Source organism: Carassius auratus, unplaced genomic scaffold (genome assembly GCF_003368295.1).
Source record: "Carassius auratus strain Wakin unplaced genomic scaffold, ASM336829v1 scaf_tig00032475, whole genome shotgun sequence".
In the NCBI taxonomy this organism is placed as follows: domain Eukaryota; kingdom Metazoa; phylum Chordata; class Actinopteri; order Cypriniformes; family Cyprinidae; genus Carassius; species Carassius auratus.
The window spans coordinates 22,470-35,132 of NW_020526004.1; the positions used below are offsets into that span (position 1 = coordinate 22,470).

The 12,663-nt window shown below is 40.4% G+C and overlaps 1 protein-coding gene across 5 annotated transcripts in view; it reads right to left on the bottom strand.

The window, feature by feature from the left end:
- LOC113080899 (myomegalin-like) overlaps positions 1–12,663 on the bottom strand; it is a 55,265-nt gene that overhangs the window by 16,168 nt on the left and 26,434 nt on the right. For 3 of the 5 annotated variants that reach the window (XM_026252948.1, XM_026252949.1, XM_026252945.1), the window contains 13 exons: positions 12,334–12,402; positions 11,939–12,045; positions 11,379–11,521; positions 10,958–11,073; positions 9,979–10,079; positions 9,575–9,902; positions 9,194–9,431; positions 7,809–7,925; positions 7,209–7,447; positions 6,675–6,874; positions 4,897–5,138; positions 4,741–4,795; positions 4,429–4,664 (listed from right to left, as the gene is read on the bottom strand). In XM_026252948.1, coding sequence (XP_026108733.1) covers positions 4,429–4,664; positions 4,741–4,795; positions 4,897–5,138; positions 6,675–6,874; positions 7,209–7,447; positions 7,809–7,925; positions 9,194–9,431; positions 9,575–9,902; positions 9,979–10,079; positions 10,958–11,073; positions 11,379–11,521; positions 11,939–12,045; positions 12,334–12,402 — 2,191 coding nt within the window. The remainder of the gene's footprint in view (positions 1–4,428; positions 4,665–4,740; positions 4,796–4,896; positions 5,139–6,674; positions 6,875–7,208; positions 7,448–7,808; positions 7,926–9,193; positions 9,432–9,574; positions 9,903–9,978; positions 10,080–10,957; positions 11,074–11,378; positions 11,522–11,938; positions 12,046–12,333; positions 12,403–12,663) is intronic. The other 2 variants (XM_026252946.1, XM_026252947.1) reach the window with 2 other exon arrangements.

Below are 12,663 nucleotides of genomic sequence, written 5' to 3' on the forward strand. Positions count from 1 at the left end.
CCTGTTGAGGCTATCCTATAAGCCTCGGCATAGATGGCATGGTGTTCTCAATGCGTAGCAGGAAATTCAGAAAAGTTGAAAAACAGGAAGTTGAGTCCAAACATTAGCTCTCTTTGGGTGGTGTTCCCGTTTATTATGAAGGTAAAAAAAAAAAGATATTTCACCCAGTGCTGAATATTAAAGTGCTGTCGTGCTGTTGGTAAACTGACTGCTCACGGCTACGGTAAGAACCGTGTGTTCCTCACCATCCACACCCTTTCCTAACTAATTGCAACACCTGTAAATATATCTAGCTCCCTGTGACGTGTCACACATAGTGAAACACTCCCACCCAATGGTTAGAATAATAGTAGCAATATTAACCGATCCAGAGAAGGTGAATATATAAATGGCTCCTACAGTCCCTTTTCCAACAAAACTTTAAAGAGAATCCCTAAATCTATAATATGTGTTTAAACGAGGGGCTCCCAGTCACTGTAAATCAACCTCAACTCTCTTTAATAGAGACCTGGTGGCTTCTGCCTTTAACTGTCATTCTGCATTATTGACACACTGTTTTCCTAATGAATGTTGTTCAGTTGCTTTGACGCAATGTATTTAGTTTAAAGTGCTATATAAATAAAGGTGATATGACGTGACTTGACTTCTGTTTGTGGGTTTGCAGTAAGTTAGTCAATCGGGGATAAACACATGCTGTGCGCTCACATCTCATGGGCAGCCTCTGCTGTGCTGGGGCAGTCAGGACACTGTGCACGGGGGCAAAGGTCATGGGGATAGAGTGAGCATGGCCAGCTCTGGGTTTGGATCAGAGGCTGTGAGCTGGACGAGATTCCCGTGAACACACCTGCATACGGTGGAGCACAGATGCATGTGTCTCTATGTGTGTCAGTGACATACTATTGCACTCTCCTGTGTCCTGTAGTGGGAGACACTGGACTGACAACAGCAATTAAATCTTCTTCATTAGCATTTGGGTAAAACACACAATCTGAAGTTTTGGTAGAGACAGCTGCATTAACAATCTGAGATCAGAAAGAAACAGACTGTGAAGTTCACAGATTTAATTTTTAGTTCTATTTTGTCTTTTGTTTTAATGACAGCAGCACGGCAGCTACATGAACAAAACCTGGTGATCATGTTTTTCAGAATCAGAAATCTGGGTCACCCAACAAATGTTAGGTTTCTTTGTTTTGAATTCTCAAAAATCTTGTTTATCATGTTTAAATGATTAAATTCATATGTTGTTTACAAATATTTTTCATATGCATTTATTCATTTTTGATTTATTACTTATTTATTAATGATTCTTATATTAATCTTCACCATATATTCATATTCAAGTGTTTACTCAGAGGATAACTGATCCCCAACTGAGCCTGGTTTCTCCCAAGGTTTTTTCTCCATTCTGTCACCGAGTTTTGGTTCCACTGGCTTGTTTAGTCAGGGACACTTAATATCCAGAGATAGTTTACTCTTTTACTCTTTACTCATTCCTTCCCTACTTTCCTCTGTTTCTTTTGCTTTTCCCCACTCTTTACATTTTATTAGCATAAAGCAATTACATGGATTTAGAGAAAGTTCAGCTGTCAATCCATGAGATTTCCGTGAGACTGTGAATAGGGTTGGGTACCGAAACCCGGTGCTAATATGGAACTGGTATGCACAGAACCGAATCAGAACACAGATTTCAGTGCCTCTTAGATGTCGGAGCGATCAATTGAAATATTTATCCTGGCTCTCTGAAATGTACACTAGAAGCATGGGCATAGCTAGGCTTTTTTAGCGGGGCTATAGCATTTAGCTCCATAAACTGAGCTCAAATTTGCGATCGCCCCAGAGTCAGTTTGCTTAAATTTCATCTGAAAACGGCGGCAGATCGGTCTCCTCCCATTTCAGCGCTCTTTAATCCACAGACCGCAGTGGAGCAGCGCGAGCGGAATCAAACAGAAACAGAGGACACAAGGTGTGTGTTTATCGATAGATTGTTAGAATATCGGTATCTGTCCAGTTCTTTGTCATAAATATGGTTTACAAAAGGTCACGAGGGAGCATCAGTATCCAATCTACTGTAAAGATTTTGCTCCATTCACCGCTCATCGCACCACAGCTGTTTCCTCCAGCGAAACTCTAGCCCTTAACACATTTGAACTTTAATTACACTTATTTAAATATACTTACTTTATATATACACTACTGTGCAAAAGTCTGAAGCACATTAGTATTTTCGTGCTCGGCCAGTTATTTATATCTTTTGCTGTAGTGTGCCAGTAGGAAATATCAGTTTAGATTTCGTTTTTCTCAATTTCATCTGTTTCTTCATGTAATCACAGACAGATTATATGTGGATCATCGGGTTTTGTCAGACTGCTTGTGCATTCAAAAATCTCACTAGATGGCGCAGAGGAGGCTTGAGTCCAACAGAACTACGGGAGCCCTGAGTAGTGTCGCCGGTTTTATTTTGTTGCATCCACACAATATTTTTTAGAGTGTGAACAATACATTTTCACAGAATGTAGCCTATTCAATCCCAGAGTCCAGACATTAGTAAAGTATCAGTTTATGAACATGTTTTTAGGCTTTTTTAGATTTGGGAATACACATGCATTACAGAAGTGACAAAAACGTTTTTATATATTTTTTAGAATTTATGTGATTTAATATGCAAAAACCAGAAGGACAATATCTGCAGAGAAGGGCTGGCCATTCTCAAAACATAAAATATAAATTTTATTTAAATTATCGTTTTTGTGTTTCAGAGGAAAAATCATTGTTAAGACATCTCTCAATTACGGACCGTTCTGAAAGAAGAATTTATGCAAATGCATAAAAAGTGCTTTAAAAACTTTAACAGAGATGTCTAGAGGGTATTTAATAGATCTGCTTCCCACGTAAGATTTTTCTAGTTACTAGTAGTTCATTTGTCATTATTCATTGCATTATTCAACTAATCGCAGGTTTATATAAAATTTATATCTATAATCCATAATGAGCCTTCATATATATACCATGCTCAAGCGCATGCATTAAGTTTGCCTCGAAGCACAGGCAGAAGTAGCATTAATTATAATTAATAAACAAATGTTTTCTTGTTGGCTGCCAGATGAAATTTACAGTACTGGCTCTCTCCACATGGACTCGCCTTAAGAGAGAGATGCAGCCTTCACAGATTACACAGTGCTTTCATTTTGAATTGATGTGTTTAAAATACATTTCAAGCTTTCTGTAGATATATTTGTCATGTATGTGAGACAACCCAATTTTCAGTTATTTAATTATCAGGAAAAAAATCATGTGATCGAGAGGGCGCCTCCCTGTCATGCATGCGCATTAATAGTTTTCACAGAAACGCTTGAATATGAATAATAATTAACATTTTGTATATACATTACAAAGTAATTTTTTTTTTTTACATGCAATTATCCAAAATAAACCCAAACAAGATTTGTAATGAAGATAAAATATGTAGACAAATAAGAATAAATGCTGCGGAAGCACTCAGCATCATGCTTGCAGAGCAAATCTTAAAAAAATATTTAAGGAAATTTATATATTTATATATATTTATATATTTTAGGGAATGTTATACAAACCTGCATTTAAATGCGGCTGCAATTTATTTATTTATTTATTTTACTTAAATTACATGAAAGCAAGTAAAGAAGACTCTTTACTTTTCAAGTAAAATCACTGAAGTTGCATTTTGTTAATTATAATGAGATATTTTGAGTTTATACGTGAAGATGTTTTATTATTCAGTTTATTCTTTTGAGTTTCAATGATTTAGTTAAATTGTGAAGGTTTAATTTATTCGTATTTTTAATTAGGCCTAAATAATGGGAGTGAAATTATACAGTGCCTCACGTTTTACTAAAACAAAGAAAATAATTTAGAAAACATGCAAGCCTAGCTCACTATAGGCTAGCACTTTTAATGCTCCGATGCAAAGTAAACCACAATTTACTTTGAATAATATAACACATAATTCATAGCCTATTATATAAATAATACTGCACATTATTTAAATATCTCAAATCTAAAATATGGTGTAGAGAAAATATAAGCACAGGCTCATTGGCTTGACATTTATCATGCTTGTATTCGTTCTGAGAAATGCACATATCTTGATAATAACTAAACTTTCATCTGTGAATATTAAATATTTTCTTTATGGAATATCCCCACAATTCACAAAAACAAACCTGTGTGAGTTTGTGTGTTTGTGAGAGAGAGTATGCATGTGTGTGTGATTAAGTAATTCTCATTTGTGTGTGTGTGTGCGTGTGTGTTTGTTGGTTTCAGTTACTCATTTTATTTGTGTGTGTGTGTGAGTGAGTGTTTGTTTTAGTAACTCTCATTAGTGTGTATGTGTGTGAGTGTGTGTGTGTGTGTGTGTGTGTGTTTGTGTGTGTGTGATGGTAGTTTTCACACCTCTGTCTTTGGGTAGAGGCTCCTCCTGTGGAAACTCAATGGTGGCATCCAGATCTGAGCACAGGTCCACATCCTCATTGGTAGATCCTCTCTCGTTGGACACAAACGAGGCGCAGTCTGACTGGTCTGTTGTCTCTGAGGGGGCGTGGCTGCTGCAGGGCGTGTCCGAACGCTGCTGTAACTGAGTGTGGAGAGATTCAATGATTTGATCTTTGTGTTGGAGCTCCTTACTCAACCTATAGAAGAACACAACCACCTGTCAATAATAAAGTGAAGTGAACTTCTGTATATTAAATTCCAGCTGACGCTCACCTCAGTGCTAGTAACTCGTGACCCATTTTATCATCTTGCTGTTCTGAACGATCACCTGACAAACACAGAAAACATTTAGTGAAGGACTGTATATTTACAAACCAACAGAAACTTAAAGAAAAGGTCAGATAGTACTTGTAAAGAGTGTGCACACACACTCACGTCCACTGATCTTGGTGCTGACTCTCTGAGCGAGTGAGGAACTCTGGGAAAGCTGCTCCCGGAAGCTTTGGCCCATGTAGTAATCAATGTCATTGGCACGGAGCAGCTCCTCGAAAGCTTTGGTCGTGTCACTCAAGTGCTGTGTGAGGATGTGGCAGATGCCCCGGCCTTCTCGCATCTTCTGACGTAAGTGTGACAGCTCTCGTGCCTGGGCCTGGATCAGTGTGTTGTACTTCCTTTACATACAGAAAGAGGAAACAAATTGGTGCTTTGCTGGATTTTTTTAACACAGAAATATATGCTGTGTGTCCAGCATTTCTGTTGCTGTTGAACTGAACTCTGGCTGGTTGAATAAACTTCTAAAGCTGGTCGTGCTCCAGATGAGAAGAGCAGAGCAGGACTATGTTTTAACACACTGTTTTCTACAAGTGTATGCACACCGACATTGTTCAAAACTATGTTTAACTATAATTCAGTTACAAAGAGGTAGATGGATCTAATCTGAATCTGAAATGTAAGACTGATTATTTTTAACTGCTAGCTGGTCAAACGTGTTCTAAAGACACAGTTAATATGATGACTGTGTTTATGCAGCGAACCCTGATGACGAAAAAAAAATTATGCTCTTGTCTTCTGTAGAGTTGCTTGACAGCTGAAAATGAATCGGTTTTTGGTGTAACCCAATTTTTGACTTCTGTCATGTGTGCATTTGCTACGTGCTTAAAAGTACAGGACAGCCTGTGCTGAAGGCCTCAGCTGAACTTTAGACTTAGAAGACTTCTATACCAATATGGAAATAAGAAAAGTTAAAGATAAAAGATTTCCACGAAATGTTTATACTTCTAAAAACCGCATGATTCAGAGACGTTTATATTCCATCACACGTCTGTTATTTGGAGTCATTTCAACCCCCCCCTGTGGGTTCTTAATAAGAGAGAACAAGACGATTAATCTTCTGAGGTAGGACAGTTGGACTTTGAACAAACAATCTGCTGACCTTAAGAAATAAGGAACTGAAATTAGGCTGCAAGGGCTAGTATGTATTTTCGGAGAAGGATGACGACTGTTTCGATATCTGTTTGAGACGTGGCTGCAGAGACGTGGCATGGGTTTGATACAGATTTGCAGGACTATAAGAGGAGGCAAATTCACCCCTCCTTACTCTCGCTCAGACTGAGTTCAGCCTAGACCCTTCTAGCTGGACTTAGTCTTTTCTCACCTTCTTTATCTTTGATTCCGGGCTCACTTGAATACTTTGAACTTCTCTCAGGTTTTATTCATCTCAGATATGATTATTATTATATTATTTGTTATTATATGAATACTATTATAACTTTTGACTTTTGATATGCAGGGTATTGTTGTATACTTTGCATTATTATTTTTAACATCTTGATTACTTTTGAATATTATAATGCATTTTGTATTACTCTTAATTGGGCAACATCCATCATACATGGATTGCTTTTAAAACTTTATTAATTTTGGGATTTGTATTTTCTATATTTGAAGCTGATTTTAATACTTACTAATCTGTTTGCAAGTTATGAGTTGTATTCTCATTTCCTATATTCTTTGAATAAATTTGCATACTAAAATACCACCCCACCGTCTGACCAGGATTGAAGTCTCATTTTTTTGCATCAGTTTTATATTTGATGTAGTTTGCATGACTGATTCTGTTATTTCCTTTGTTTATTGCAGTAAAGGTGCTTTGACTCAATCCAAAGAGCTGCAGAAAATAAAGGTTGGCAGTCTTGAAAGTGCCTCACCCGGGCCAGGTGGCACATTTCCCGTCCTCCGGGCCACTCTTTCCCTCACGTGTGGAGCTCCTGATCTGCTTCTCCAGCAGTGTCACACGGTTCACCAGCTCTTGCAGCTCACAGCTGGGTCTCAGCGGCCCGTCTGACTGCCAGCCCTCATCCTCATCTGGACCGCTGTGAGCCGAGCTCACCTGAAACGCCCAGTTCACCTGACGGGTCAGAAGCACAGCTCAATACACTGACCTGTGTGGCTCTTAATCTCATTAACAGATGAATTAACTTGAACTATTAATCTGAGGGAAAGACCAAAGTAAAAAGCAGGAGTTATTAGAGAGACATGAAATCAGCATGGCTGTGCAAGAAAACAATTCATTATAAAGTTTGGTGTCATTACCGATTTTGGCCAAAGAATGGCTGGCCAATCACAGCCGAGTATTAGAGAGCAACATATCAAAGTATAATATGATTAGTCTGAAGTGATTCTGCAGATGAGGCGGTGGTAACGTTACTAACAGGTCAGTGCTAACATCACCGGTGCGTTACCTTGCGTGGCGTGCGCTCCAGGCTGGAGGCGTAATCGGAGGTGTTTGAGAGAGAGCGGATGCGCAGCTGCAGGCTGCGGATCACTTTTTGGCAGCAAGAGAGCTGTGAGCGCAGATCCTGCACCAGACGCTTCAGTGAGGACGGGTCATCGTTCTGCGTACCGTCGCTGTCTGCATTCCAGCCACTGCGTCTGCTTACCGAAACTGAGAGAGAGACGCCCGTCTCCAGCTCATCAAACTCTGAAGACAGAACAACACGACATGCACTGAGCTGCAGCACTACTTTCAATCAGCACATGAATGTTCATCACATGCAAAACATTTGAGACTGAGAGACACTGCATCATCTGTGTCCCAGAATGCAGCAGAAATTTGGGTGTGTCACATAATCATCGATTTCTGTTCATGTAGTTCCAGTGCTGGTGTCATTAAAGCAAAAGGCCATCCCACACTCATGTTTATTGTCCCACTTTTCTCTTTTTAAAAGGTTTTCATTCCTTCAGAAAAGAAAGGCACTAGTTTGGAGCTGCTGTGTTGATGTTTGTGTCAGGTTTGTGTTTGGTGTATTTGTGTCAGGTATGTGTGTGTCAAGTGTGTGTACCGGGGCTGCTGGCATCGTCTCTCTCTGCTTCGTTCTCGCTGCGGCCGCTCGTCTCGTATCCCAGATCCTGAAGATCCACCTGCACCTGCTTACTGTCCTGTTGCACGGCGCTCTCAGCTGGCAAAGACAGAACCATCAGTACAAATCACAGGGGTGAGTGTGTGTGTGAGTGGATGTGTGTGTATACGTGTTAGTATGGTGTGTGTCTATGTGTCTCGATTCACCTTGTTCTGTCAAAGATACTAGAAAAGGTAGTATCATCAACTATGTTCCTTTTTAGAGAAAAATCTTATCTGTTAGGATTTCCATTCAGGATTTAGACCGTATCATAGTCCTGAGACTGTTCTCAACAGAGATACAAATGATCTGCTCTTATCATCTGATCATGGTGTATCTCTCTTTTTGTGCTACTGGATCTTAGCGTTTGACACTATTGATGACAACATTTGTTTAAAGGGTTAATACTAGGACCGTTACATTTCACACTTTTAGGAAACATAGCGTTAGCTTTCACTGTTATGCAATCCTGTCCTCCAACAAAATACGACCCTATAGGTCATTTGTGCAAGCATTTTATAAAGACCTATATTTACATTTGACATTTTAGCGCCCTCTAGTGAGTATAAAAATAATGCCAGTGTCGTGTCAGGTCTGCCGTCATAAAATGACGTATGATTGTTATTACCAATCAAAATGCGTGTTTATTTAAATGCAATGTGTGGAAATTTTACACCGATCTCACAGTCATTTGTACATATTTTACTAGGTAAAATATCACAACATCACAGCACAGGGACAGTTCTCATTAAGATAATATATTATATTAACTTACATTGCTACTAGATCAAAATCAACTGCGGGCGGCAGATCCTTTTCCTAAACTCTGGAATAACCTACCTAACATTGTTCGGGAGGCAGACACACTCTTGCAGTTTAAATCTAGATTAAAGACCCATCTCTTTAACCTGGCTTACACATAACACTAGCACATTTCTATTATTCAAATCCATTAAATAATTGTTAAGAGAATTGTTAAGGCCCATACACACCAAGAATGATAACTATAAAGATAATGATATTAGTGTCCACACCAGCTGACGATATCATCTGTTTATTCTCAGTGCAGCTGTGTATGAGGCTTTAAATTCTCAAGCTCGTTACAATAGGACAGATTCTGATTGGCTGTCAATGTTTGTATCGTTCATCAGCGGGAGAAAAAACCCTAACATGTTACATAGTACATAGTTACACTATTTCCCTGTTGAATACTGAAAGCTAATTTAAAAAGAATTTGTATTGTAAGAATAGTCATATAAATAAGGATCACTTGATGTGTGTGTGCGCATGTGTAAGTATGGTGCATGTATGTGTGTGTGTCTCCTCACTCAGCAGCTCTCTGTAGTCTTTCAGTTGTTCGGCCTGTGCCTGCACCGTTGCCTCGGACACCATCAGTCTCTCCTGCAGCTCGCGACTCTCCTGACGACTCACTGCGAGGTCGCCACGGAGACGCTCCGCCTGCTCCCGAAGCCCCGCCTCCACATACTGCCAGAAGCCAATGGCTCCGCCCCCTCCTGTGCTCGAACCACTGCTGTCACCCTCGACCTCTCGTTTCATTCCTACATCCTGATCACAAAACAAACACTGAATCCTTCACAAACCCACTGTTCTTACCTGAATGATGTAGTACTTCAGTCTGTACTTTGCTGTATGAAAATGAAGCTGGTTAGTGTTAACCAGTGCTAGTTATTTGGCTGATGATGTATTACCTGAACTGTGTGCCGGCCTGCAGGTTCGTGAGACAGCAGAGCTCCGAGGTCCAGAGAATGAGGTCTGGTGCATCTCCTCTTCCACCTCCCCTCCCGCAGCTTCACATTTGGGGGCCCACGCTTGCCCTGAGGGCCCCTTACATCTTCCCCTTCCTCTCCATCTTCATCATAATATTCTTCCTCCTCTTCCTGCTCTCGGAACGTACAGTAAACTTCCTGAGACTCACGGGAGTTTGGCCGTTCTGTTTCACGCTTCTCCGACCCTCGACACCTGACAGATTCCTCCTCATCCGCTGCTAATCCAGACTCGTCTTCATTCAGATCGTTCCTGTGAGAGATACGATTGCATCAAAGCAGGAAGACGCCAGCAGACTCAAGCGATCTGAAGGGAATGGATTTGGTACCTGGAGCGAGCGAGTGAGGAGCAGCCCGTCTCACTATTATCTTGGTTTCTCTGCTCTGATGTATTGTGAGACATCAGCTTCCTGCCAAACTCCTCAGCTCTCTGTCAGAAGAACACGCACAGATACACTAACCACAAACAAATACTAAAGACTATATTTCAGATTCTTAACTCTTTCCCTGCCAGCATTTATCATTTTTTTAAGTTGCCATCCACCGCCAGTGATTTTGATGATTTTCCCTCAAATTCAGTTCCAGTATATTTTTGCCATTTAAATATTTGAATATGCATAACACAAGAATAAAGATCAGAGCCTCTTCTCTTTTCCAAAATGACATCTGGATAATATTCAGTATGATTATCAAAGCATAAATCCAGTTAATCGCTTTCAACAACACCTGCACAGACATATACCACTTCCTAGATCAACATTTTACTCTGTAACATTATGTAGTTTTTATTTATATGCTGCTTACATTATTTTTAACATGCATTTGTTGACATAAGAGATCGCTCGTTTCTCAGTCCTGTTCACTTGTGTTTTTGTTCGGGAGGTTTTGTACTTGTTCAGAAGATGTGTAATAGCGCCCCTGAGTGAAGACACGAGAAGCCATAAAAACTTGTCTGTGGCGGGGAAGCACTGTCATTGTCTTCTAAAAGACGAGATAACTTATCAATGGTGGGGAAAGAGTTAAATGTGTATATGAATTAAAGATGTTGTCTTTTAAAAGTATGCTAGTATTGGAGATGAAGGAGCTTCAAGCAACAAACATGAAATTAAAACCATAAAACAAAAAGTACTTTGTTGCAGCTGAATCTTTTAAATAATTCCTATAATCTTCAGGAGCTGTGGCCTTTATCTGGCCCAGTAATGGAAAGGTTTGTACAACAGATGAGCAACTCCATTTCTAACCCTGAGCTTCAGGAGACTCTGAATTAGTGTTTCTTTAAGAGCTGTTTCTCAGAGGTTTTCTTCTTACCTGCGTGCTCGTCAGACTCTGAGCCGTCAGTTTGATCTCATCTTCCTCGATGCTGTCTGGGAACTCCTCACTGCTGCTGCTGTCACAATCGTCTTCATCTTCATCACTGCTGGATTCTAGAAAGAAACAAGACAAACACTAAATCTCCTCTTCATACATCTCGTTCTTATATTTCTGTTTCCAGAGCCAAATCACAGCCAGTATGTTCTACAGTCCAGCTGCGGCGTTTCTGGAACTCTAATTAATGAATGAGGCAGACCGTACACAGAACATCAACAGACACAAACATCATTTGGATAAATGGATAAAACATACAGACACACACACACACACACACACACGAGTACTGGCTGGTTATGTGTCTTCATTTCAGCGACAAGCTAGAGGTTTATTCAGATTTAGTGGCCCTGCAGTGTCCCACCTCCATAGTCGGTCTGGACCAGCACGGCCCGGTGCAGCACCAGCGCCGTCTCGCGGGCCCTCGTCAGGGTTTCCTCCAGCTGTTGGCGCAGCACCTGAAGCGAGTGCAGTTCAGTGTGCAGCGCTCCAGGCTTCTCAGCACTGCTAACGACACAGACGCATCAGAACAGAACCACTCACACACAGCTGCCAGTGGCTCTTCAGCTCTTAAAGCAAGAGTTCAGACAACAGTGAACATTCTATCAACACACACTTGCTCTGTGACTGATGTTTGTACTTGCTGATATCATGTGAAACATGATGCACAGGTAGGAGTGTGAGATCTGAAAGCTTCAGCAGAGACAGATGTTTTCAGTGATAAACTGGTTTAATATCAGTCTCTTCCTCACACAAAGCATCACATGACTTCAGAAGACTTTGAATGCAAGAGTCATATCACATGGACGACTATTATGATATTTTTATTATGACTATTATGATGATATGTTTTTTGCTATTTGCCACTCAGGTCAGCATCATGAGTGATGGATTTTAACACGGAGTGTGTGCTGGAGTTCTGACCTGTCGTCCTGACCTTGGACACATCTGAGCTTCTCATAAACACTCTTCTCTGCTCTCAGAGCTTCATTCAGCGCCTGCTGCTCCGACACCAGCTGCTGCAGGACACACTGACACACACGGAGAACGTAAGTACACACACAGAGAGAACACAAGTTCACACACACACAGAACACAAGTTCACACACACACACACACAAACACACACACTGGAGGAACGTAAGCACACACACACTAACACACACACTGGAGGAACGTAAGCACACACACACACACACACACACACACACACTAACACACACACTGGAGGAACGTAAGCACACACACACTAACACACACACTGGAGGAACGTAAACACACACACACACACACACACACGTGCTCTCTCATGATGTTACCTGCTGATCAGAGCTTGATGTGTTGTAATGCCCTGCAGACAGAACCGAGCGCATCTCTGAGAGCTCCCGCTAAACACACACACAAAGGACAGAAAAACAATTACTACAGTGTTTCTCAACCTTTTTGACTCCAAATCCCGCTACTGTACTGAAAAACACTTACAACATGTTGCATTATACAATGTTTTCTTGTGTAAAACAAGGACACATCTCTGTTTATAATTCACTGCAATATATGTTACTGGAATGAATCAGACATGATGCAGAATTCATCAGTATTTTATGTTGTTTATTTATTTTTATTTTGAGTAATTCCAAAATACAAAAATT